Source organism: Vulpes vulpes, chromosome 13 (genome assembly GCF_048418805.1).
Source record: "Vulpes vulpes isolate BD-2025 chromosome 13, VulVul3, whole genome shotgun sequence".
In the NCBI taxonomy this organism is placed as follows: Eukaryota; Metazoa; Chordata; class Mammalia; order Carnivora; family Canidae; genus Vulpes; species Vulpes vulpes.
Genome location: NC_132792.1, coordinates 74,732,501 through 74,758,579, shown reverse-complemented (window position 1 = coordinate 74,758,579; position 26,079 = coordinate 74,732,501). Strand labels below are relative to the sequence as shown.

The following is a 26,079-nucleotide window of genomic DNA, read 5'->3' as shown; positions in this document are numbered from 1 at the left end:
AGCTTTGAAAAGAACTTGTAAGAAAATACTGTGCAAAGAAACGATAATAAATTCATTTATATTAGCCATCTTCCATTTCACAATTGTAGCCTCTTAAGGAATGCCAGAAGTGCATTAGGAGGCATTTTGTTTTGGTCCTTCTAACCAAAGTAAAACCTTCTTGGAATTCACTGGTATGTGAATACACAAAATCACCTTGAAGCCACACATTATTTAATGGAGATTTTCTGAGCTTCATTCTAATCATAAGCTTTTAATGACAAGCTCTGTTATGAAAAGTTAGAAATAATATGGTAGTGAGCACTGAGGCGGTATTTCAGTATGTTTAAATTGTTGGAATTTTTAAGATTTATGTGAAAACCTGGGAATTTCCAATTCCAGGTTGGCTTACTGCAATAAACACTACAAACAACATATGCAGAGGGCAGCCTTGGTGGCTCAGCGGTTTAGCGCCTACAGCCCAGGGCGTGATCCTGGAGACCAGGGATAGAGTCCCACGTCAGGCTCCCCGCAGGGAGCCTGCTTCTCCCTCTGCCTGTGCCTCTGTCTCTCTCTGTGTCTCTCATGAATACATAAATAAAATCTTTAAAAACAACAACAACATATGCAGAGAGGAAATCAGGGACGCTCTAGAACTTGAGTAAAAATGAGAAAAGTTTAAGACATTAATTCAGTAGTCATCTGGGAAAATAGTCCTAGAGGCTGTGGATGCAGGGGTGGGATTTTAAAACATTTAGTCCAATCAAGACAACATGGATTTGGTTATAGTCTTAGGGAGACAGGACTAGAACTTACACTTTTAAAAAAGCAAACACCTGAACTGAAAAAGGCAGCATTAACCATAGGGAGACGGAAAAGGGCAGCTAGGAAATTCAGCTAGGGAAAAACGGTGAGTAGCATTGAGAAGGTGAGCCCCCACATTAGGCTCTCATATTTGAACTGCTGAGGCCACCTGACAACCAAACTTTCCTCCAATTTCTGGCTCACTGGGCTACAGTTTGATAGTTCTGCTTCCACCAGGAGAGAATTCATCTGTCAGTGTACTATATTCCCTAGGCAACTGTATTACGGGCACAAATGACAAAGGTATTGGTTTATACCAGAATCACACCCTTGTGACATACGAAGTTATGGAAAAGTTAGTACTATCATTCATTTATTGGGAAACAGTTTGAATGAAGGTATTTAGGATGCAGAGCAGTATGGCATGCTTAAGCAGTATGGTTGTAAGGACTTCAAATCATAAGAACACAACTTTGCTATCTGTGGAAGTGGAGAGATTTCTTCTTGACATTCCAGTTACATCCACAAGCCTGTACCCACCTCTTAATGTTGCAAACTAGGAATTATCACTGAGTTCATGGTGTGAGATTTCAACCACCTTAACTGTGAATACTCTATTGATAATGGTAGCCAGTTACTAAATAAATCAAACTTTCTGAAAAGCTTCTCTGATGGAATGCATAGCTGTTTAGTTATCACCAGTCAATGTGAAGGTAATTAGGAGAGTATCAGATACCAAACTTGGAAGGTGACTTGTCTGGCACTCCAGATCCCCACGATATCAGAATCAGAGTGACGACAGAATTCTTGTAGACTTTTTGAATACTCTTATAAGGACAGTATTATTTATAAGCCAACTCAAAATATTTTAAATTATGCACAATTGCCTTTAGTGCTGTTAAACAGTCCTCTGGTAAGATTTCCAAGGTGCAAGATGGCCAGTTGTAAACATTGCTCACTCATGTTTTCTTGCACTCTTCAATGCTACAGACTAAGTAGGAGGAATATTCATGAAAATGTGTTACTTTTTAGGATCTGTTTATGTATATGGTGGTATGAAAACAGAAAAGCAGAGTATACATTTCTACTAGACCATGTATAACCTATTTTAAAAGTTAATATGTGCAGGGCAGGCCGGGTGGCTCAGCGGTTTAGCACTGCCTTCAGCCCAGGGCGTGATCCTGGAGACCCGGGGAACGTGTCCCGCGTCGGGCTCCCTGCATGGAGCCTGCTTCTCCCTCTGCCTGTGTCTCTGCCTCTCATAAATAAATAAAGTATTTTTTAAAAAAAGTTAATACGTGCATGCACTGGTGACAGCTCCAGAAATCATACTTCTAAACATGTTGGATGAAGAGATAATCTTGTAGTATGTAACTGAAATTGCTGAGAGAATTTAGGCATCGCATATGCTTGTTGAGTTTAGGCTTTACACTTGTAGGAGTTAAGAACTCATTTTTTAAGAAACTAAGTAGTTCATGTTAGAAACTTGAACTGGTTTAGTAGACATCCACTGGTACAGCAGAATTCCAAAGAGATTATAAGTGACACTTACATGAGCTATTCACTGAGTAATATTATTACTGACTAGTGGAGGAATTTACTGGTGGCATTTCTAAATCAGTCTAAGGAGTATTACAACATCAATTGGGAGTTAGAATGTCAGAAGCACTTTTGCTATAAGGTTGCACAAAATGAGATCTTTCAGAAGCAACATTTAACATTTGTAAGAACAGTCCCTAGAAGTGCTGGAAATTCCTGAATCACCCATATTATAGTGACAATTCAGTGAGAACGGAGTGATTCCTCCCTCTAGCGGGCCTAGAACCTGAAGGAAAAAGAATGGGTGACATCTGTTAAAATGATGTAATGGCATAGTATTCTACTGGGGGCACAGATACTAAAGACATCGCTAGGTACTCTTACATGACACACACAATTATTGCTTTGGTGAGGAGGGCACGTGGAGAACTAATCTTGCATTTTCTAATGCTGAGTCTTGCCACTTGTTTCCATTAACATCAGAACTGATATTGCTAGTAAGCCTTATTTATTTTAAGGTAGGAATGGAACAGGTGGAGCTCAATTGGAATGATCTCCAAGTCTGAGACATCTAAGAAGTATGTAAACCAAATAGCTTACAGCTGACTGTAGTCTCATTACCACTATGTTAAGAAGTGTTTGAAAAAATTTCCATCTTATAAAGATTATAAATTATACAAAGTATTTTTAAAAACTGGCCAAAGATGGCTTGTTTATATGCTGAGACTATGACTAATATAAAAGCTATCAATTAGTTGACAATAACATTTTTAACTGCTTCCAGTTTTTACTAGTAAGTAGAATACATATTTGTGGAAATTAAACATCACTTTAAATTTATGGCTTTAAGAGATCACTAAATCACATGCTATTCTAAAAAAATTTTCAAGGATATCTGTAACTATTTCTAAATATTAATGGGCAATAGCTGTTTTGCATAGAACTTCAAAAAGAATTGTGACGGTTTAAAAAAGAGAGTTTTTATCCTCTGCTACTTCTTTGAATCTGAGTGGTTCTGTTTGACCAAAAAAGTAATAGAATTTGACATGCAAGTCTCTGGCTTTTGCTGCCTCTCTTTTAGGAAGTCTGTTGCCATTGCTTAGAAACCTGGGGTATTATGACAGAGGCCACATAAGGAAGCAAAGTACTCCAGAGGACAACCCTAACTAACCTCTAGACTCTTGAGTGAAGGTATTATGGACTATCCAGCCTAAGTTGAGTCAACAGGTGACTGCAGCCATGTGAGCAACTGTTTTGGAATAATTGTTACACAACAATAAACACTTGATACAGAAATTGGTACCAAGACTGAGGTGCTGACCTAACAAAAACCTAACATTTGGCACTGCCTGACCAAAGGCCAGAACAGTGAAGGAGTGGTCTGTGAAGTTTGGAAAAGTAGTTTGGAAACTGCTACTGGAAGCTGGAAAGATGATGAAATATTTTGTGGTAGCCAAATAAATAGCAAAACTAACAAATGTGTGCCTCTGGCTAAAAATGTTTCCAAGAAATGTTCAAAGTGACAATGGGTTCATTTAACCTGTAAAATGAGGCATGGGGAGAGATGGCTCCAAAATGCAGGTTTCTGAGAAGTGTGACTTGATGAAATAAGGTATGAAGAAGCATTTGAAAAGATCGAGGTTCTAGCAATTACACAATAATACCACAAGAAGAAAAAACAACAGAAAAACTTCAGACTATGGGCTGCACAAGGAAGGAAATGTAATCATAATTTAGGAGTTGGCTCAGAAACTATTTACAGAGTGCTAGTCGGAAAGTAACAGTAAATTATTGGAAAGATAAAGTTCTAATGAAATAACTAAAATTTCATGTAAGAAAACAAATTGATAAATTATCAATCATAGTGTAGTCATATAATCTGGCATATAAACTAAAAATGGCTAAAAAAGTAAAATCTTACCTCTAGGTGGCACAAGTATGAAATAGAACAGGGGCTTAGGGGTGCATTAATTATTTTTGGAAAGCATGTACATGTTTTATACCATAATTTTTAAAAATAAAAGTCAAGGTTTAGATAGTTTTTGCTCATTCTGTTCTTAGCATATGCAGAGGTACCTGCATATGCTAAGTAAATTATCCACATGATTCACATGTGCTTAAATTTTACTTGCAGTAAAATGTGATTTAAATATTCATTCCTGTAATAGATACAATTCTACTAGAGTTTGAGTATGCAAAAAATCTTTACAATAGCTAATATTTTATTTAATCTTGTTTTTTGAAATTGGTTCAAAGTACCTTACGTTATTTTCATCATTCAACCTTCAATACAACCTTATGAGGCAGGTCCTATTATTACACCATTTTATTTTATTACATGAGAAAACTGTGGTTCAGTTCAGGCAAGTCGTCCAAAGTTAAGGTAGACCTAGAAATGGAACTCAGGGGTTCTGATGCCCAAATGCACAGTACATTGACCATAACCATACAAAGGTAAGATTGACAGGATGAATATAAAATAGAATCTAAGAAAAACTATAAGCAATAAAATCCAACATGAAAGAGTAGCATTAATGAGATGATAGCTTTCATGTGTCAGGCCACTGTTATTCCATAGCACAATGACCACATATTTATATGTGTGAAGGGCACCAAGCAAGTCAAAATGGTCCACCCGGCAGACTTACTTAGACCCAACCAAATCTGCTTAATAAAACCACTCTGTATATAAAGTAGTTTATTGCTTTGGTATTTTTTGCATTGAGATGTCATGGAAGGATTGAATAGAAACATGTGAAATCATTTGTTCATTTATTCATTAATATGTTGTCAAATTCAGTTTTCTATACACTATGGTGTTTATTCCATTTTCTGTACTATTAGATATACATATTTAAAAAAATATTTAACTTATTTTTAAGAAGAAATTAAATATTTTCTGAAAAAGAATAATTTTATTATTGTTCTCTAGCAACAAACCTGAAATAAGCCTCATCCAACTCAACTAACTCATTTAAATACCTTTGCTCCATAGCAATTTGTCTACATATCTAGTTTACACAATTCTATTCTACATAACACTGTTTTACCCTGTTACATAGTATATAGTTAAAGAACATTTTTGTAATAAACATGTTTCTCTTTTGATATGATACATAACAAGTTTTTCACACTTCCCAGCAATCACTCAAATATATTAAAAATGTATCCCTTTTTAAAAGGCACACACATTTACAGGTTCAAATCTTTATTGTTTTAAAATTCTACATGTCTTTTACAATACAATATTTTGTTATTTAAATGACCTCTAAATGGTTAATGTACAATGAATATGCTTTTTCTGAAATCAAACCATGAATTATGATTTCATCAATATGATTATTCTAACAAATAATAGAGACTGGGAAGGTTCCAGTGCTGCTTTTGAAACTGTCAATAGCACTGACTCTTCCCTTTAGAACCTAGGTGACCATTGTTGAAAGTGCTTTTGAAGATTGCTGATTATGGCTGATCTTAACATCAGTCAATCAAATGAAGAGTTTCTTTTTGTTTTGAAACATCAAAGGGCATTTAAAAAAATAAATGAAACAATTTGCTTTAGTAATCTACAGAGGCAAACTCAAAGTTATGATTATCTGCATGCAATAACACTCCTCTTTAAGTAGTTTTGAAGAATTTATACATTTTATAAAGAATGTGTTTAAGAGTGCAAGTTTTCTGATATTGATTTCACAAAAGGACAAATGCTGGTAATAATAACTAACATTTAATATCTAAGTCCAAGCTAATGTATATGTAACAGGCAATTAATATGGCTAACCATAAGCCACAATGCAGGGTATGCCCTTTGAGAAAATGAACTAGTTTGGTCCGCATTTCTAGTTATTTGGGTAAAAAAACAAAAACCATTTTAATTCAGCCGAGGGTTTTGATGAATTTATTGTTCCTAAAACGTAGCCAGTTAAAAAGTAAATGATATACACCAATGAAGTATATTGTCACTGTGACTTTTATATAAAAAGATGGCCTGCTGTTTTTGGAGTGATGAATAAGCACTGTAGGACAAATCAGAAACATGTCACAGAATGTTTAATTTCTTCCATAAGTTATACTTTCTTATTCCATGACACAGCTTTCACTCTGTAAAACTTTGTCCCCAAAGGAACTTTAAATCTGTTTTGTGCCTAAGAAGAGAAGAAAAGGAATCACTTAAATAGTTGAAACCAAATTACATAGGTACTGTCCTATCATACTACTCATTGCTGGAGTACTGGGGGTTGAGAAATCTTTATCAAACTACACAAGACCCACACCCCTCACCAGGTTAAGAGTATTCTGAACCATTAATATTGATGGAAGAGAGAGCTGGTAATCATTGCTCAAGAATATAGAACAAAAGGAGGCATGTATCATGATTTTAAGTATCAAAGAACCCTCAATACACAGTTTAAATTTTATTAGTGTTCTGGAGCAGCGGGGCCCCAAATTACAGTGAGTTAGGAAAAATGTTCATGAGATTCCATTGATTCTATAGCACTGACACTGCTGACATTATAGTCAGGTATATCTTTAGCCATCAAATATTTTGCATTATCTTTCTTCAATGGGGGCAGCATATGAAAATAAGAAAACAACTCTACGACAAATAGATTCATTTTTAATCATTAGTTATGCCGTGTGTTCTTTTTTTGCACAAGAAAACACATAACTTGATAGTTAAAGAACAGATACTTATTGTCATTTTCATGTTACAGCCTGATGAATTGTTGGTAATCTACCTTCATCTACTCTATAAAGATAAATAATAAATTGGTGATTTGTACTCATAGTCATTAGATTCAAGGTATAAATCAAATGAGCTAAAGGACTGATGAATGGCCCAGTAATAATTTCTATATAAAGGACCATGTGAATCTGAATCTTGATAATTCCTAGTTTTATATCATTTGATCTAGTAATTTTTACCTTTTTGGCTTGACAGTATTCCTTTTCCATTACTTTTCCAAGTACCCATGGTCTTCTTGATGCACCTGAAGCTGTTGAATGAAATTGTTAATTTCTTTTTATAAGTACAGTTATAAGTCATGAAAACATAACTGCCAGAATCAAAACAGACCAATAAAGCCCTCAAAAGTGAAAACAAGTATAAAACTTTTAAAACTGAAATCATTAAATACAAAAAGATTTATAAATCAAAAATGAATTTATTTTACTTTTAATCAATCATAGAATAAAGTTCAAGAAATACCAATAGTCTAAGCACAAATCAGAAGTCTAGGAATTCTAAATTAGCTCAACAGTGCCATCTACTGAAAGTGCTAATGAAGATGACCATTTCCATTTCTGAAAGCAGTTACTGAGTTTATTTTCTAGGTTCAAAGCAAAGCACTGGTGTTAACACACAGTGTTCAAGGGCAGGAGATGCACCTGCCTCATATCCTACTCCACAGTGCCTGGCATAGCAGTGTTAACACTGTCAGTACACAAAAAACAGTAATACTCACAGGGCTAAGAACCAAAGTCTAGAAAGGCACTGCTTGTGTTGAAGGGGAGATGGAAAATGTGGGAGGAGACAGGATGAAAAGGCTAGTCATCATAGAGCCAAATTGTGACAAGCTAAGAAAAGGAAAGTACTCATTCTATTTTTAAATTCAGAGGATAAGTTTATAATAGAGTTGGTTTCAAAAGTATTTGGCTAGTAAATTATCAGCTTAGGCTAATAAAGCCTTTGAGGTTTTAAGGGAAGACAAAACTGATTTTTATTCCATAAACATAATTTGGCAACATATAAATGAAAGATATCATGAATAAACTATCAGAAATAAAAAAATATATATAGAGAAAGATAAAAGCCCAAGAACCACAGGATATGGGAAATACTCTGAAGACTAATATAGCACTTCATAGACAATTCATCATTTCCAAAAAGAATCATCTAAAACTAAATGCCTATGTTTTTGCTTGAGGAGTAAGCAGTCTCACTGTCATGGCCATAAAAACACTCTAATAATCCCCATAGCAATGACACAGGGGTAGGGTAGCATCATCTCCATTTGGTATTCTCTGTTCTGTATTTCTCAAAAAAAAGGGGGGGGGGTGGGTAGGGTGGGGGAGAGAAGGGTGGAGTTGCTTGGTAAAGTAAAATTGTTTTTTTTTAAAACGATTTTATTTATTCATGAGACACACACACACACACACACACAGAGAGAGAGAGAGAGAGAGAGAGAGAGAGAATGGCAGAGACACAGGCAGATGGAGAAGCAGGCTCTATGCAGGGAGCCCGATGTGGGACTTGATCCCGGGACCCCAGCATCACGCCCTGGGCTGCAGGCGGCACTAACCCCCTGAGCCACCCAGGGATCCCCCAAGTAAAATTGTTAAATACATTCTTTTCTCTAAGACTTCTGAGCCTTTAAAATAATATGCATTGTAAACCTTTAAGAGTATAAAGTGTTTCCAAGATTTATTTGTTTTTTTTAAGATTTACTTGAGAAAGAGCATGTGCATGTGGAGGGAGGGGCAGAAGAAGAAAATCTTCAAGCAGACTCCACACCCTGAGCATGGAGCCCAACTCAGGGCTTGATCCCAGGACCCTAAGGTTATGGCCTGAGCCAAAGCCAAGAGTCACACGCTCAACTGACTGAGCCCCACCCAGGCACCTCAAGTGTTTCCTAGATTTAAACAATACCCTCTTATTCTTGGGAAATGCATATCGAAATATTTAAAAATAAAGATCCATGATATAACTTATAAGCCTCATATGGTTCTGGCAACAAAAACAAGCACACATTTGTGTATATTTATGTACTTATACATTTAGACATACACATGAACATAATGCAAATGGAGCAGAAGGTTAAGAACAGGTGAATCTGAGTAAAGGTGTATGGGTCTTTTTTTTTTTCACTGTACTTACCATGCAACTCATTGGTAAACTTACTTATTTACTTATTTTTAAAGATTTTTATTTTATTTATTTATGAGAAACACACACACAGAGGGAGAGACACAGGCAGAGGGAGAAGCAGGCTCCATGCAGGGAGCCAGATGTGGGACTCGATCCTGGGACTCCAGGATCATGCCCTGAGCCAAAGACAGACACTCAACCACTGAGCCACCCAGGCACTACTCATTGGTAAATTTAAAAATCATTTTCAAATAAAAAGTTTAAAGAAATCCGAAACAAAAACCAACAACAACAAAAAAGAAATCAGAAACAAAGACATCCACAGAAAATTAAAAAAAAATACTAAGCTCACTGTTTTCAATGCACAAAACCAGTAAGTTGTTAGCTTATCTTCTCATTTTTCAAGGTTATATGAAAACTATACAAGTCTATGGACATTCTATATAACCCATCACCCACAGCCATGATGAAGTGATGTGACACTGGCCTAGTTCAAGAGTTGGTATTTGCCCATGTTGGTAAGTCATTCCAAACAGAAACATCAATGTAGACAGACATATATTCTTACATTTAATAATTCTATTTAAGCTAAAGTATCCCAAGGCATCTATTCTTTAATGATCAAAGTAATATATAAGACACTGTCATTTAGTAAATTTTAATAAAACTTTTCTTAAAAAGCCTTAAAAAAACTAAGTATTGACAAGTTCAATTAAAAACAAAGTAGGAACATAGAGAATTTTTTTTCCCTAAAAAAGTCTTTATTGCCTTTGTAAACAAATGAGTGTGAACTAAACTTAAATAAGCTGCATTTAAGGGAATTCTGACAATATAATTCTGTTTTTGCTAGGGTATGAAATATCTGACCCAACGGCATTAAATACACTCTAATTTTCAAATGTCTGTATAATCCAGGAAAATATTCTGTACAGAGCATATTTTATAGAACAAAACAAAACAAAAAACATTAAGCAGAATTCCTTCTTAGTGATTTAATTCTGTTATAATTAGACAAGATGGCAGGAAAGTCTTTGATATATTCTCTCCACTCTAGGTTTATTATTTTAGTTATGGATGTGACACTTACCACCCTCACCTGGTTTGAGATCCAGGGCAGGCAGAGACTCCGAATGCAGAAAATACAAGGTTGGACTAACAGTAAATAATACATAATTGTCATGGCGCTCGTCTAGGATGATGAGTACCAAATCTCCCACCTGAAAACTGAGTGAAGAAACGTAATTTATTGTCCTAAAGGCTTACCACTACCCTCCTTCTAAAAACTTTAAGTATATATTCTCCAATGTTCAGCCATATATTCAAATATCAATACGTTATTAAAACTCACATTAACAATTTTTTTTTTGACTCTACCCTGCTCCCAGTGGGAGTGCTGGCCATACACAGCAGATGTTCAAAGGATGATGCCCGTGACTATCAAAGACCAAAATTTAAAAATTTCTAATACTATCTATAGCTTTAAAAAATTAAAAAAAAAAATGTTTGGATGGGGGGGTACCTATTATAGTCACCAATTATAGGCAGAGGATATTCATTCTCATCTTATGTCTTAGAACATAAAACAAATTCTGAGTGAACTTACTTATAGTCAGTCACAGTGTCAAAGAAAGACTACATACTCTTTCTCCCATATCCAGGTATAGAGTTCTTCAATTTGAAAGAAAAACCAATTGTGCTCAGTTCATATACTTAATTAGGTCTAAACAAGTCAACTGAAATTACTGCTTTAGGGTGAAGGCCTGAAAGAACAAGCCAAGGGAAGAAAGTGGGTACAACTGTCCAAATACTTTAATTGGTTCTGTCTCTTTAGAATAATTTTTAGAAATGCTGTTCAAAATATCAACAGGCCTTGAAAGTTATCTTGGGACTTTACTGAATTTATCAGTTCTAGCAGTTTTTTGGTGGAGCCTTTAGGGTTTTTCTACATAGTACCATGTCATCAGTTTTACTTCCTCCCTTTGTCAATTGGAACGCCTTTTATTTCTTTTTGTTATATGACTGCTGTGGCCAGGACTTCCAGTACTATGTTGAGTAAGAGTAATGACGGTTACCAGGGGTGACGTGGGGTGCGGGGGAGACAGGTCAAATAGGTGACAGGGATTAAGAGTACACTTATCATGATGAACAGTGGATAACGTGTAGAATTGCAGAATCACTATTTTGTACTCCTTAAACCAATGTAACACTGTGTGTTTAAAAAAAAAAGTTAATCTCAAATTTCTTAGTTGTCAAGATAATTTAATTTAGTAGGTCTTGAACCTGATAAATCATCAAAATCACTTGGAAAGCTTTTAAGGGATAACAGCTTTTTATTCATTAATTGCTTATCTTACAAATATTTGATGCCTTCCTATCAAGATGTGGCAGGTGCTGTTTTGGCTAAATACCAAACAGAATACCTTTAAAAGGTAGACAGGGCCTTTCTTTAGGCAGCTAAAAAAAAAAACAAACTTTTTTTTTAAAGCTCATCTCACTTTGATCTTTGAAAAGCCAAAAACTGGATTTGAATTGACAGACAGCTAATACATAAAACCAGATACCACCTAGTCTTTTAAAATCACAGAGAAAAGATAAAATTCTAATGAAGGGTCAAAGGTCAAAAGTCACAGATATGTGACACCCAAAAATTTAGTTGACAGACTTGTTACAGACCAAAAAAAAGGGGGGGGGGGGGTCTTATGAAAATATTTAGTTTACTGATTTTTGTATCTGTATTGATAAGTATAGAAGACCAACCAGGGTTCATGAGCTGGTAACAATGCTTTTTGAAAACTGTATTACAGAGACTCTCCTTTTCAAAAAGACCATGCCAAACTCCAATATATAGTAATGTGATCCTGTAACACTGTCTATGAAATTACTTAACTAACAGTGTATTGTGAATTTGTAGTATATCAATAAAATGAAGTCTGAAAAATAAAATGAGGAAGCATTGCAACTTAAAAAAAATCTCCTAGTTGACTCTCCAACTGAAAATAAAAAAGACTAAAATGATTAATGGGTTTTAAAAGACATGGCATTAGCTGAAAAGTAGTCAAAAAGATTTCAGGAATATTCATGTAAAAATGATAACTGAAGCTATAATAGGAATGAGTTCGAATATAATCCTAATGTTCCTAAGAGTAAAAATTTAGAAAAGCTTTGCTTTTTACTAAAATTTTTTTTACTACCAATAGGTACAAAACACTCAGCTCAATGTACCTGAACCTGAAGGATTATAGCCAATGAAATATATTTTCATTAACAGTTTAATACTATCCAAGTCAACAAACTTATTCCACATGAAAAACAGAAAATACAATACTTACTCTCTAATAGCTATTTTTTCAGAATGCCTTGAGGATACGGAAGACATGCTCTGAGACATCTAAAAAAATGAATAGTTCATAAGGCTTATATAAAGCACAACATATATTTATTAGGTCCTTATTGCAAAAATTTCTTTTGATGTCACACATATTCACATCTGTGTCCCAACTTTTAAGAGTCCAAAATATGAGGTTCATTAATATAATTCCTTTCCTTCAACAGTGATTTTTAGTGGACAAATTCACCTACGTTTTTACTTATGGTTATTTTCTTAATCAAATTTGGTTGCACTAAACACTAAATATAAAATCGTATTTTATATGTAATTATATAGTTAATATTAGAAATATCAAAAAGTAGAGACTGACAAGTTTTGGAGAATAGTTTGCCACTATTACACATCAGTTTCCAGTTTCTCCTTTTGGCAAAAGAACCAAAAAACTTTAGGAATATTTTATTCGAAGGCTCAATATCTCATTAGACAAGGTTGACCATTTCCTAGACCATATTAAATTGTATTTTGATTTTTAAAAAAGCTTAAGTTTTTCTTACATTATAAATGAGGGTTTAGATTTAAGAAAGCACTGTGTGAAAGCAGTCAAAAATTGACATGAAAGTATGCTTTACACTGAGACACCTTTCTGGGTGGGGTACTCTTTGGATCTGAAGGGCAAAATTTGTTCATTCATAAACACTTCCCAAGCAACAACTGTGTACCAGTTACTATTCCAGGTGCTAGGAACACAGACAAAACTGACTATAATCCTTGCCAAATAGAGCCTATATTCTATTGGAAATACAGCATAAAGCAGCATATTGAATGATGTCTAGGATTAGGAAACTCTTTCCGTCTTTTTGTTTTGTTTTGTTGTAATTTTTATTTATTTTAGGATAGTCACACACAGAGAGAGAGAGAGAGAGAGGGGCAGAGACATAGGCAGAGGGAGAAGCAGGCTCCATGCACCGGGAGCCCGAAGTGGGATTCAATCGCACCCTGGGCCAAAGGCAGGCACCAAACCGAAGCGCCACCCAGGGATCCCTCTTTCCGTCTTTTTGAACAACAGTTTGCTCTAATTACAAAAATAGCAAATAGCCGTAAGATTATGTTGATGATTAATGATTGACTAGAATGACTATAGACTAATTGATTCCGTGATTGATGACTATAGAATTCAGATGTAATTTTGCTGTTCAAGTTGGGGAAGAAAGGCATAATAAAAGAAAGATATTTCCCTACAAGATGAACACTTTTAAAGCTCAATTCCAGTCAATATCTCAAATCTTTTCAAAAGTATTAAACACTGGCTCTAGATTATTCCTATTTCTTTGTAAATTACAATTATTAAAAGTTGAAAAATAAATTGCTTTATTAAAGCATGTAAGATCAACTATAGAACTGATAAGACAATTGGTTAAGTTTACAGGTTAGGGCAGAACCCAGATTAATTCAGAAGACCATACAGTGTCTCATGCAAGGTGTCAGGATAAATCTTGATAATTAAGCTTGGAAAGAGCAAAAGAAAATGCAGGATAAAACAATTTAAGTTAAAAAAAAAAGTGAAGGGATACCAAATATTAATTATGCATACTTACAAGTGAACATGTCAATTTTCAAAAGGCTTATGAAAAGTACCTCTAACTTAGTTACTGACTCAAATTCCTAACTTGATGTTATAAATACATACAATTATGGAATCCTAAGTGATCATAACTTATGAATCATCAGAAACACTGCCTTGATTTTGTTGACTGATTTTAACAGTACATTAGTAAGGTAGTCCACCTGGTTACCTCTATTGCCACAGATGGTAAATCTGACCCAAAGTCATCACTCTGAGAATCAAGTCATCAATGATCCACATGGCCCAATGCAACTACTAGAAATAAATTACTTAAGCCATACATCTAATGGTATTTATAATGAAAGATAATGCAAAACATTTTGAAATGTTAACATCTATTGGGCAAGAAAAATAACTTACCAGTCTTTGATTTAATCGCTTGTTTTCTTCTTCTTTCAACTGTAATGTCTGTAGGAGAAAAAAAATGAGACCTGTGTTTATTCCTTGTACCTTCTTAAACTGAAACTTAATAATTGTCAAAATTTTCTGAATCTTCCCATTAATGTTCTGATCTAGTATGGATATTCTTTTTTATGGGTCCTTTCCAACTGTTTTAATTATTTATAGGCTCAAGAGAATTAGAACAATTTTAGGTACATTTACTTAATAAGCTTAAAATTCTCAAAGCTTAATATGCATTAGAATTACTTTGGCACTTGTAAATATGCAGTAAATAGCTGAGATCTATCCCCAAAGACTTTGCAGGGGGATAGACAAGGGATAGGAACAGGACTGCCCTAAGAGGAGGATTCTGTAGTTTTAACACACACTTCAGCTGATTTTTGACAAAGACAATCACACAACCCTTTAATAACAAAAGAATGCATAACAGAACACAAAGTTATTTTGGCTTCTTGACAATTAAGCTTGGAAAAAGCAAAAGAAAATGTAGAAAATCTTAAAAGCCTAAGGAATGAAAAGTGGTCTATGAACAAAGATACGTTTAATTTGAAACAAAATTACATATAACCTGGGTAGTACAAATGGGAGGAAACCCTTTGACAATTTCCTGTTAATTTCAATTTATCTCAAAAAAAAAAAAAAAAAAAAACCTCTTAGCTTTTCTTATTATTTATATACTATTTTCACCCAACTCTAGAAAATATTTACCTTGCTTTTGAAATACAAGAAGTTTATATTTATAATGTTTTGTCGCATTCTTAACTGTTACTGAATAAAACCATTATTCTGTATACTCATTTTTTAAAGATCATCTATCTTTCTTACTGAGAGACTTCATTTATTGGGAAGAAATGAAAATAAGAGGACTGAAATACTGTAAAACATTTAGTCAGTTGGATTAAAAAAAAAAAGAATTCTCAAAACATTAACCCCAAAAGTAACTATTAAAAAAGATCTAATTTATAAACACAATGGGGTATGTTTTCAATGTAAGGTTTATGCAACTACATCCCCAGAGTGAACACAGCAAACGCTGTATTTCAAGAAACCAATTTACTTACTCGTTCTAACAGCATTATTCTCTGTTTTTCTTCAGATAGCATATGGATATTTTCTCTAAAAGAGAAGGATTTATTTTAGTTCAAGTCATTTAAAATTCTGGACTTTATACTTTGCAGTGAGATTTGGAAATTTAACTATTAATACACAGCATCATAAAAATTTAAAGGTTTATACTTAAATTTTCAAAAGCAGTCTGCTCAGAGTACATTTCAATGGTGTATATTCCTTGTGCCAGATATTGAACCTAGATCTAAAAATCGTTTCAAATTATAAGTGAAACTTTGTGTCTGCATTTTTCTAGGGATAAGGTCTTTTGAATTTTAAGTTTTTTTCCTCAAGGATTAAGAACCATTTTTCTTACTATGGGTTAATCTATGTTACCAATAAAGTGGTTATCTCTTGGGTGGCTTCACCATTAAAAATAGAGACAAAACAAAATGCTACACGTCCTTGAGTAAGCTATAGAATTTAAAGTTTCATTGTAAAAAAAATAAACCAAATATCAATAAAGATTTCAAAAGTACTATTAAGTGGCTATAAATGTGCTAATAGTTACTGTGCCATGTGTGAATCTATCACACTAAAATAACCAAAAATTTGAAAGAAAAAAATGTAACTGAGTATAGGCTTGTATTTTATATTTTTACTACAATTTTTTACTGAAGCACAACTGGAAAATAAAACTGTGAGACATTCAAAGGATAAAATATGATGATTTGATATATGTACACATTGTGAAAGCTGACCCTCTGCCGACTTAACTAATACCTCCACCACTTACCTTTTTTGCAAGGCAGAAAAAACACTGAAATTCTACTCTCCTATCAAATTTCAAATATACAAATATACAACACAGTGTTACCATTTTCTGTCCAGGTTATATATATCCTCAGGTCTTAATTATAACTGGAAGTCTGTCACTCCCTCAGCTCTTGGCAACCACTTTTCTACTCTATGAAGGATACTATGCAGTATTTGTCTTTCTCTGTCTGGCTTATTTCACTTAGCATATTGGCCTCCAGGTTCATCCACGTTGTTGCAAACGGCAGAATTTTCTTCTTTCTTATGGCTGAATAATAATCCATTATATACTTTTATTCACCATTTTCTTACCCACTTTCTTTATCCATTCATCCATGAAAGAATACTTAGGTGTTTCCATATGTTGGCTACTGTGAATAATGCTGCAATGAACATGGGAGTACAGAAATCTCTTTGAGATAATGGCTTCATTTCCTTTGCATGTTTACACCCAGAGAGGAGACTGCTGGATCATATGGTGGTTCTACTTTTAAGTTTTTGAGGAACTTCCATACTTTCTTCTATAGTGACTGTGCCAGTTTACATTTCCACTAAGAGTGCATGAGGGCTCCCTCTTTTCTACATCCTTGATAGCATTTGTTATCTACTGATTGTCTCTTTAATAAGACATCCTGATAGATATGATATGACTAATAATACCTTATTGGTTTTGATTTGTATTTCCCTGATGATTAGTGACATTGAGCACTTTTCCATATACTTGTTGGCCATCTGTAGGTCATCTTTGGAAAAATGTCTATTTTTTTGCTTACTTTTTAATTGGGTTGTTTCTTTGCTATTGTGAGTTCTTTACATACTTCAGACATTAATAATTTATCAGATATATTATTTGCAAATATTTTTTTCCCACTCCATAGGTTGCCTTTTCATTTTATTGATGTATGGATGCTTTTTATTTTTATTTTTTTTAAAGATTTTATTTATTTATTCATGAGAAAACAGAGAGATACAGACACACAGGGAGAAGGAGAAGCAGGCTCCATATGTAGGGAGCCCGACATGGGACTCGATCCCGGGTCTCCAGGATCACGCCCTGGGCTGAAGTTGGTGCTAAACTGCTGAGCCACCAGGAGCTGCCCTGTAAGGAAGCTTTTTAGATTGATGTATTCCCACCTGTTTAACTGTTGCTTTTGCTTCCAATGAAACCCCCCTCCCCCAATTAATATTAATCTTGAAACCTATAAACACAGAATACCTTTCTATTAATTTTTGTCTTCTTCAAATTTCACCAATGTTGTGTAGTTTTCACTATACAAATCTTTCACCTCATTGGTTAAATTTATTCCTAGGAATTTTATTCTTTTTGATGCAAATATAAAAGGGATTGTTTCCTCAAATCTGTTAGTTCATTGTGAGCATATAAAAACACTACTGATTTCATGTCCTGCACTTTACTAAATTTATGATTCGTTCTAACAGTTTTTGTGGTCTTTAGAATTTTCTACATATAATGTCATGTCACCTACAAAGAGATAATTTTACATCTTCCTTGTCTATTTGGGTCTTTTTTATTTCCTTTTCTTGCCTAATTGCTCGGGCGAGGACTTCCAGTACACTATGTTGAATAAAAGTGGTGAGAGTGGTCATTTTTGTCTTATTCCTGATCTTAAAAAAACAGCATTGCACTGTTGAGTATGATGTGGGTTTCTCATATATGGCCTTTGTTATGTTGAGGAACATTTACTCTTTATCTACTTTAAGAGTCTTCATCATTAAAGATGTTGGAAATTTTGCCAACTGCTTTTTCTTCACAGACTGAAATGATGAAATGATTGCCATACTTTGTTTTGTCAAAGTGGTACATCACACTGATTTGCAGATACTGAGCCACCCTTGGATCCCTGGAATAAATCCCACTTGATCACAGTTATGCTCCTTTATGTACTGCTGAATTCAATTTACTAATATTTTGCTGAGGATTTCTGCATCTGTTCATTAGGGATATTCTGTATTTTTCTTGTACTTTTCTTGTTAGGTTTGGTTATCAAGGTAATGTGGGCTTTGTATAATGAGTTCAGTAGAGTTCTTTCCTCTTCTCTGTTTTAGAAGACTTTCAGGAAGTTTGGTATTAGTTCTTTAAAAAGAGTTTGATATAATTCACCAGTGAAGTCATCTGGGCTTGGACTTTTCTTGACTGGGACTTTTTAATTATAGATTCAATCTCCTTGGTATTAATTGGCCCGTTTAGATTTTTTATTTCTTCACGATTCAGTCTTGTTTGATTGTATGTTTTTAGGAATGTTTCCATGTCTTCTAGATTGTCCAATTTATTGGGAATAATTGTACACAGCAATCTCTTATGATTCATTGTGTATTAGCAGTAATGTAGTATTGTATTAGCAATACTGTAGTATTGTCACTTAATGTTTTAAATTCTTCCACATGTGTAATTCCCCAATTACATTTTAATCAGCTTGACTGAGGCAGGAATTATATCTTCTTCTAACTGTTAATTCTTTCATGAAGAGGCTTTGACTAACATATGATCACAAAGATTTACTTGTAATTTTTGCTTTTACATTTAAGTGTGTGATATTTTATTAATTTGTTGATTTGTCTTATAAGGTAAATAGAAGAACCAATTTCATTATTTTCCACTGAATTCTCTTGGCACCTTTGACCATAAGGCAAGGGTTCAAATGACTATAAATATAAGGGCTTATTTCTGGACTCTCAATTCTATCTCAGTGATCTATACAAACACAAATATATAAATCAGGCTACTACCATACTGTCTTGATTACCCTGACCTTGTGTTAATTTTTGAAATAATATGTACATTTTCAACTTCATTCTTATTTCTTGCATACTGTTTTGGTTATTTTGAGTTAACTGCATTTCCATATGAATTTTAGGACCTACTGTCTACTTCTGCAAAAAAGGGGCACATTTCAACAGCTATATGTACCTGCAGATCACACGGGAACTGCTACCTTAAGTTTTCCTTTTTTTATTTCTTTAAAGATTTCATTTTTATGTAATCTCTGCAACCAATGTGGGGCTTGAACTCACAACCCTGAGATCAAGCATCGCATGCTCTACCGACTGAGCAAGCCAGGTGGTCTAAGATTAACTCTTCCAATCAATGAACTTGTCATGTCTTTTGAGGTCTTCAATTTTGCTCATAAAGTTTTGTAACCTTCAGTGTATGAATCTTGAACTTCTTTTGTTAAACATTTAGATTTCTAGTGAAATTCCTGGGATTGTCAATGTACAAGATCATGTTATAGTTTAATTGCTTCCTTTCCAATATGGAATATGGAATATGCCTATAGTTTCTTGTGCCTGAGTGCCCTTTATAGAACCTCAATTGATCTTTTTCCTCTTGATTTTTAGGGGAAAAGCATTCAGTCTTTCATCACTGAGTATGATCTTACTTGTGGGCTTTCTTAGATGCCTTTTATTAAGCTGAGGAAGTTGTCTTCAATTCCTACTTTACTAAGTGTTTAAATGCTTTCTCTTTATTTATTTATTTTTAAATTTATTTTTATTTATTTATGATAGACAGGGGGGCGGGGGGGGGGGGCAGGGACACAGGCAGAGGGAGAAATAGGCTCCATACCGGGAGCCTGACGCGGGACCCGATCCAGGGACTCCAGGATCACGCCCTGGGCCAAAGGCAGGCGCGAAACCGCTAAGCCACCCAGGGATCCCTGCTTTCTCTTTATTGATACTGATATGGTATATTATTACATAAACTAATTTTAAAATATTCAGCCAATATCGCATTCCTGGGATAAACCCAGTAAGAATCCCTTTTGTATATTGCTGGATTTATTAGTATTTTTTTTGAGAATATCTGCATCTATAGCTTTGAGATATTTCCTTAATATCTCAGAACTGAACTTGATGTGGAATTTCTTCATTCAGTACGATTTGGAAGGGTCCCAAGATTTTAATTTTAAGGAGTTTAATGCCAGTTCTGATACTGCTTATCTAGAGAAGGAACTTGAAGAACGACTGCTAATCCACTACTTTTAATTTTTTGAAAACAAGCAGTTTTGTTCTATAACTTCAGAAACACAAATAGAAAATTAAGGGGGAAATTCCTAAAGTAGACTGAAATAAGAAACCAGCACATTTAACAAGAAATCAGGAATGGGCCAAGTTGGCATTACTAGCCTGAATTTTCTTTCTTAGTTTCATTGAGGTATAATAACTGATATGCAAAAATTTGCACACATTTCATGTACACATCCTGATAAGTCTGGACATAGACATATACACCCATGATACCACCACTACAACTAAGGAAGTAGGTATATTCATCAAAGTAAAAGATTTCTGTGTGTGTGTGTGTGTGTGTGTGTGTGTGTGGATATATGTATGAGAGGGAAATTTTGATGTAACATTTATTAGTCTTTTCCTTGTGCTTCCCTATTCCACATTAAAGTAGTCTATACTTTAAGAAATAATGTATGTATGTTAAAGAAATCTTTAGTCTTAATACATTTGTAGTATTTTTGGCATATAATATAAAAAATATAAAAATCTATTTACTTGTGACTTTATCAATAATATATAGAATATCTATATAGCTTAAGACTGTATCTTGGGCAGCCCAGGTGGCTCAGCGATTTAGTGCTGCCTTCAGCCTGGGGTATGATCCTGGAGACCTGAGATCGAGTCCCACATCAGGATCCCTGCATTTAACCTGCTTCTCCCTCTACCTATATCTCTGCCTCTCTCTCTCTCTCTGTGTCTCTCATGAATAAATAAAGTCTTAAAAAAAAAAAAAGGACTATTATCTTAACACTCAGCAGGATAAATTCCTGTTCACTGATATTTTTTGAAAATGTTATCAACTGTTTTTGCACATTTATTTTTCTATATGAATTTTAACATCCAACATCAAATTTTACCTACTTATCCTGTTGAAATTTTAGTTGGGTACAGATTAAATAACTGAATAAATCTGTGAGGGCAGCCTGGGTGGCTCAGCGGTTTAGCGCTGCTGTCAGCCCAGGGCATGATCCTGGGGTCCTAGGATCAAGTCCCATGTCGTCGGGCTCCATGCAATGGAGCCTGCTTCTCCGTCTGCCTGTGTCTCTGCCTCTCTCTCTCTCTCTCTCTCTGTGGCTCTCGTGAATAAATAAAATCTTAAAAAACAAAAATTAAAAAAAAATAAATCTGATGAGAAAACAGTATCTTTACAATACCGTATTTCCATCCATCTTTAACTTTCAAGCCTTTTAATATCATTCATAAAGTTCTACAGCTTTCTTCACAAGGGTCTTGCATATTTTTTGTTAAATTCATCACTAACAAATTATTTCCTTAAATTTTTATTGGGATCTTCTATATATATATATACACACACACACGTGTATATATATATACACACATGCACACACACATATATATTCAAATCAGCTTTTGGTGGCAAATACATGTAAACTGCTCTATTCCTGATATATTTATGATGTATACTCTGAGGTAGTCATTACTTTTAATAGTTTGTTAGGTCTATGTGGTTTGAAAAGGACATTATCATGAAATCATGACGGTTAAGACTTTACTTGCCAACGTTTATTGTTTACTGTCTTGCAGAAGAATAGTGACGGTGACAGCTGGCATTCTGGCATTCTTCCTAAAATTGTGGAAAATTCTTCTAAATGTTTCAACATTGAATATAATGTTTGCTCTTAAGTGTCTCATGTATACTCTTTCAAATTAAGAAAATTCCCCTCTTATTTCCAGTTTGCTAAGTTTAAAAAAAAATATTTTTAATGAATGGCCACTGAGTTTTATCAGTTTTAATTTCTGCATCCAGATGATCACATAATCCTTTTCATGTGATTAGTAAATATGGTTACAATGAAATATTCTGAGGTTTAATTATTATTATTTCATTCCACTGAGTCATGATGATTATAACAGTCCACTGTATTGAAATGCTAATATTGTCTTTTGGATTTTTTTTATACATATTAACAAATGAGATTAACCTGTATCTTATTCTCTACAATTTCTAAAACCATACCACCTGTGGTTATGGTTCCATTCATTCCACATATTTACTTGTATTTCTTTTTACTTGTTATTTATCATGGCTCACATATATTTATCAATTTCATTTTCTTATATACTTGAGATTATAGAATTCTCCCAGTGTTACCACCTTCATTAGATCTCTCATTTTTTGATATTTTTGCTTATACTTTAACAAAATTTCCATTTTCTAATCAATATCTATGTTGAATATACAGGTATTCAAATTTCTAAATGTATACACTTCTATTTTTCTTACTAATTGTCAATTACTTATGTTTAATGCCGGTAATTATATCAATATTTAGAACCCTGAGACTTCCTTTGTGATCTGGTATATAGTGAATTTTCTTAACTGTTTCTCTATTGCTTTATTTTTTACTTCATTGTGTCCTGAGACGAAGAAGCACTATTGTTACTGTGACTCTGAAAGTTCTCATTCTAGTTTTAATCCATTTTCCATTCCTATACAATGGATCAAAGTCACATTTTCAAGCATCTACAAGTCAATAGCCAATTGCCTACAGTTAAACTGTGCTCTTTCTATATATGAAACTTTTTCTTAAACTTATAAAAACCTTTTGCTTATATATTTTTTCCCTTATAATTTTTCTTTAGGTGCTTTGCGTATGTAGAATTCAATTGGATGCTTTTTTTCCTAAGAGGTTTTGTTGTGGTTGGTTTTAAAATGTTTGGACTTATTTCTGTCATTTATGTTTTCTAATTACTATGGGCTATATAGGTTTGTGCCTTGACTTTTTAAATTACAGCTTATTTAACAGTCTTTTTCACATAGATTCTTAAAGCCTTATACCTTTCCAAGACTCAAATTAATCAGTTTCTCCTTTCTTTTAAACTAAGCAGAAAGCTGCGTACATTTTTATTTTTCAAAAAATTCCTTTGCCTTCCCCCACCCAATACACAGTCATCCAAAGAAATATATTCATTACTATAATTATGCCTTTTCATCTTAGGTAATGGACCTCAAAATTTAAACACTTCCTGTTAATAAGCATAGCTTGACACTACTGCAGTGGTCCTTCTCAGGGCAGCCTATGATGAGTTTGGTGCATAAAGTAGGAAACAGGCCAAAGTGACTCGTATATATACACACACAATCCAAAGTACTACGATAGTTCTAAAATTTATAGCTTAAAGGAATTTAAAAGGGACAATTTTCAGATATATGGGCTGTGGACGACAACACATATTTCCTACCTTCAGAGCTTTTAGCTTGCAGAACTGCACTAGTGGTTTAAAAGCCTGCATTACTTAAAGCAGTTGAAGACATATGTACTTACTGTACAGACATCATACTTGTCTCCATTGCTGAATCCACTTTTCCTTCATCTTGTGTTTCCATTGCTGATCTCTCTGTTTCACCTGGGAGTTCAGGTGCACAAGCTCCATAAAGTTCTGGGGCTGCAGCTACGTATGCTGAAGGAACAAAACTGCTACTACGCAACTTACTGACTTCTTCTTCAAGTTTTTTCTTTTCCTCAAGCAAACGAGCTCGATCTTCAGAGAGTGACTCTATCAAATCTGAAGGACCCCCCCCCCCAAGGTGAAATAACATTACGAAACGTTTCATGTAATTTTTTTTAAATTTAAAAAAAACTTAAAAATACATTATGAAATATTACTAACCTTTATCTCGCTCTTGCTGTTGCATTGTACTTTTCAGCTTATCACTAAGATCATTGATTATATTTTCTTTTCTCATTTTCTCTCTTGTTAAAACAGTGTTAAAATTGGTCTGGAACAAGAGAATGACAACTACTTAAATTGTCTGCATGTACACAGCAACTAGGGCTAAAGAAACTAGCAAATATTTTTACATGGCACACTTGTATGTGGAGAAGATAAAGTGCAAATGACAAATGATGTTCATTTTTTAATAAGAATGCTATACTGTTTTAGGTACAATGCAACTGTGTTACCTGGTTCCATATTTAAGATATGCTCCAATTTAATACTTTGGAAATGAATTCTATTTTCTCATCACGGTCTACATATTTATTGTCAAAGCACTAGCAGCTGATTTTACTTTTTTTTTTTTTAGATTCTATTTATTTATTTATTCATGAGAGGCACACAGAGAGAAAGGCAGAGACACAGGCAGAGGGATAAGTAGGCTCCATGCAGGGAGCCCGACATGGGACTTGTTCCTGGGTCTCCAGGATCACGCCCCGGGCTGAAGGTGGCACTAAACCGCTGAGCCACTCGGGCTGCCCCAGCAGCTGATTTTAAAATTGGGAGAAAGAAAGACAACAACCTAACAAGTGCTGATTACGTTTTCTTTAATAACCTTCTCTCTCCTGGAATCTTCCTTTTGTATTTAGCTAAATCCTGATTACTATAATATTTTATTGAGATGACTTTATCACATCTTCTCTTTTCTGGACATTTATTAAGAGCCACTACACATCAGGTTAATATTAACTGACTTGTCCTTCTTCAATTTTTTATAAAAACTTTCCTACCGTGAAGCTCATGTATCAAAGTGCCTGCACAGGGCAGCCCCCGTGGCGCAGCGGTTTGGCGCCGCCTGCAGCCTGGGGGGTGATCCTGGGGACCTGGAATCGAGTCCCACATTGGGCTCCCTGCATGGAGCCTGCTTCTCCCTCTGCCTCTCTGTCTCTATGAATAAATAAATAAAATCTTAAAAAACAAAAACAAAAACAAAACAAAGTGCCTGCACAGACCACATAAGTCCATTTGGCAATTCTCAGTGCAGTTTCTTTTATAAAGATGACTGAATTGTGAACAAATTCATTTATACGAGTTCCATTAAGATCTTCTTGAAACTTAAAGGCAATAGATGAATGGTAAGTGATCTAAACTGACTTCCCATAGGCCCAGTATTTCCAATTCCAAAATTAAGAATCTACGATCCTTCAATCAATGCATAATGCCAACAATGCTAAAAACAGGGACTTAATAGCAATATGGAATTTTTAGATCAAGATTAGTTAATTCATTAAAGATGGAGTTAAAAATCATCTCTAGTCAGAAATGAAGATGCCTCAAAAGAACATTTATGATGTCTTTTGTTAAGACATTTCTCTATATATTATGCATGTACAGAAAATTAATATTTATAACTGTGTTTCAGTTAATTCATCTCAAATATTTATAATAGCTTATTTCAGCCAATGAATTCATCCCCTACTTAATTTTGGAATCTAAAATTGCCCATGAGCTCACAAAGAGCACAGAGAGACAGAAAGTAGGGAGTGAAAGATACATTTTATACAGAATGAATCATACAAAGGAAATGTACAACCTCGGATTTTTAAAAGAAGAGGCAGCATTAATGATCTCTTCATTGGTAATTCTTACTTAAAACTGGCAATTCCACCTCCATGAACACTTAATTTCATTGGCTTCCATAAAGCCACATTTTTCCTTTTGTGGTTACTCTTTCTCATTCCCCCTTTTCAGGCTCTTCTTCCTTTCCCCAGGCCTTAAAACTTAAAATGTAAAGTTCCTTCAGGTTTTGAACTCTATTTCTGTATTTTTCTTGAATACTACAAAGACATTAATGTAACCACACCATTATACGTAAAGGAATATACCATATATTAAACAAACATGTATACCTACAACATGTGTGCTTGTTTCAGAAATGCATTCCTTAGGGTAAAAAAATCAGGTCAC

The 26,079-nt window shown here is 34.3% G+C and overlaps 1 protein-coding gene across 4 annotated transcripts in view; it reads right to left on the bottom strand.

The window, feature by feature from the left end:
- Nucleotides 1-5,077: 5,077 nt before the first annotated feature.
- The window catches only part of RB1CC1 (RB1 inducible coiled-coil 1), a 97,598-nt gene continuing 76,596 nt past the window's right edge, over nt 5,078-26,079 (bottom strand). For 2 of the 4 annotated variants that reach the window (XM_072734739.1, XM_072734741.1), the window contains exons 17-24: nt 24,067-24,175; nt 23,721-23,961; nt 15,606-15,660; nt 14,503-14,550; nt 12,520-12,578; nt 10,278-10,414; nt 7,249-7,319; nt 5,078-6,467 (exon numbers count right to left, since the gene is read on the bottom strand). In XM_072734739.1, coding sequence (XP_072590840.1) covers nt 6,390-6,467; nt 7,249-7,319; nt 10,278-10,414; nt 12,520-12,578; nt 14,503-14,550; nt 15,606-15,660; nt 23,721-23,961; nt 24,067-24,175 — 798 coding nt within the window. In that variant the 3' untranslated portion in view covers nt 5,078-6,389. The remainder of the gene's footprint in view (nt 6,468-7,248; nt 7,320-10,277; nt 10,415-12,519; nt 12,579-14,502; nt 14,551-15,605; nt 15,661-23,720; nt 23,962-24,066; nt 24,176-26,079) is intronic. The other 2 variants (XM_072734740.1, XM_072734743.1) reach the window with 1 other exon arrangement.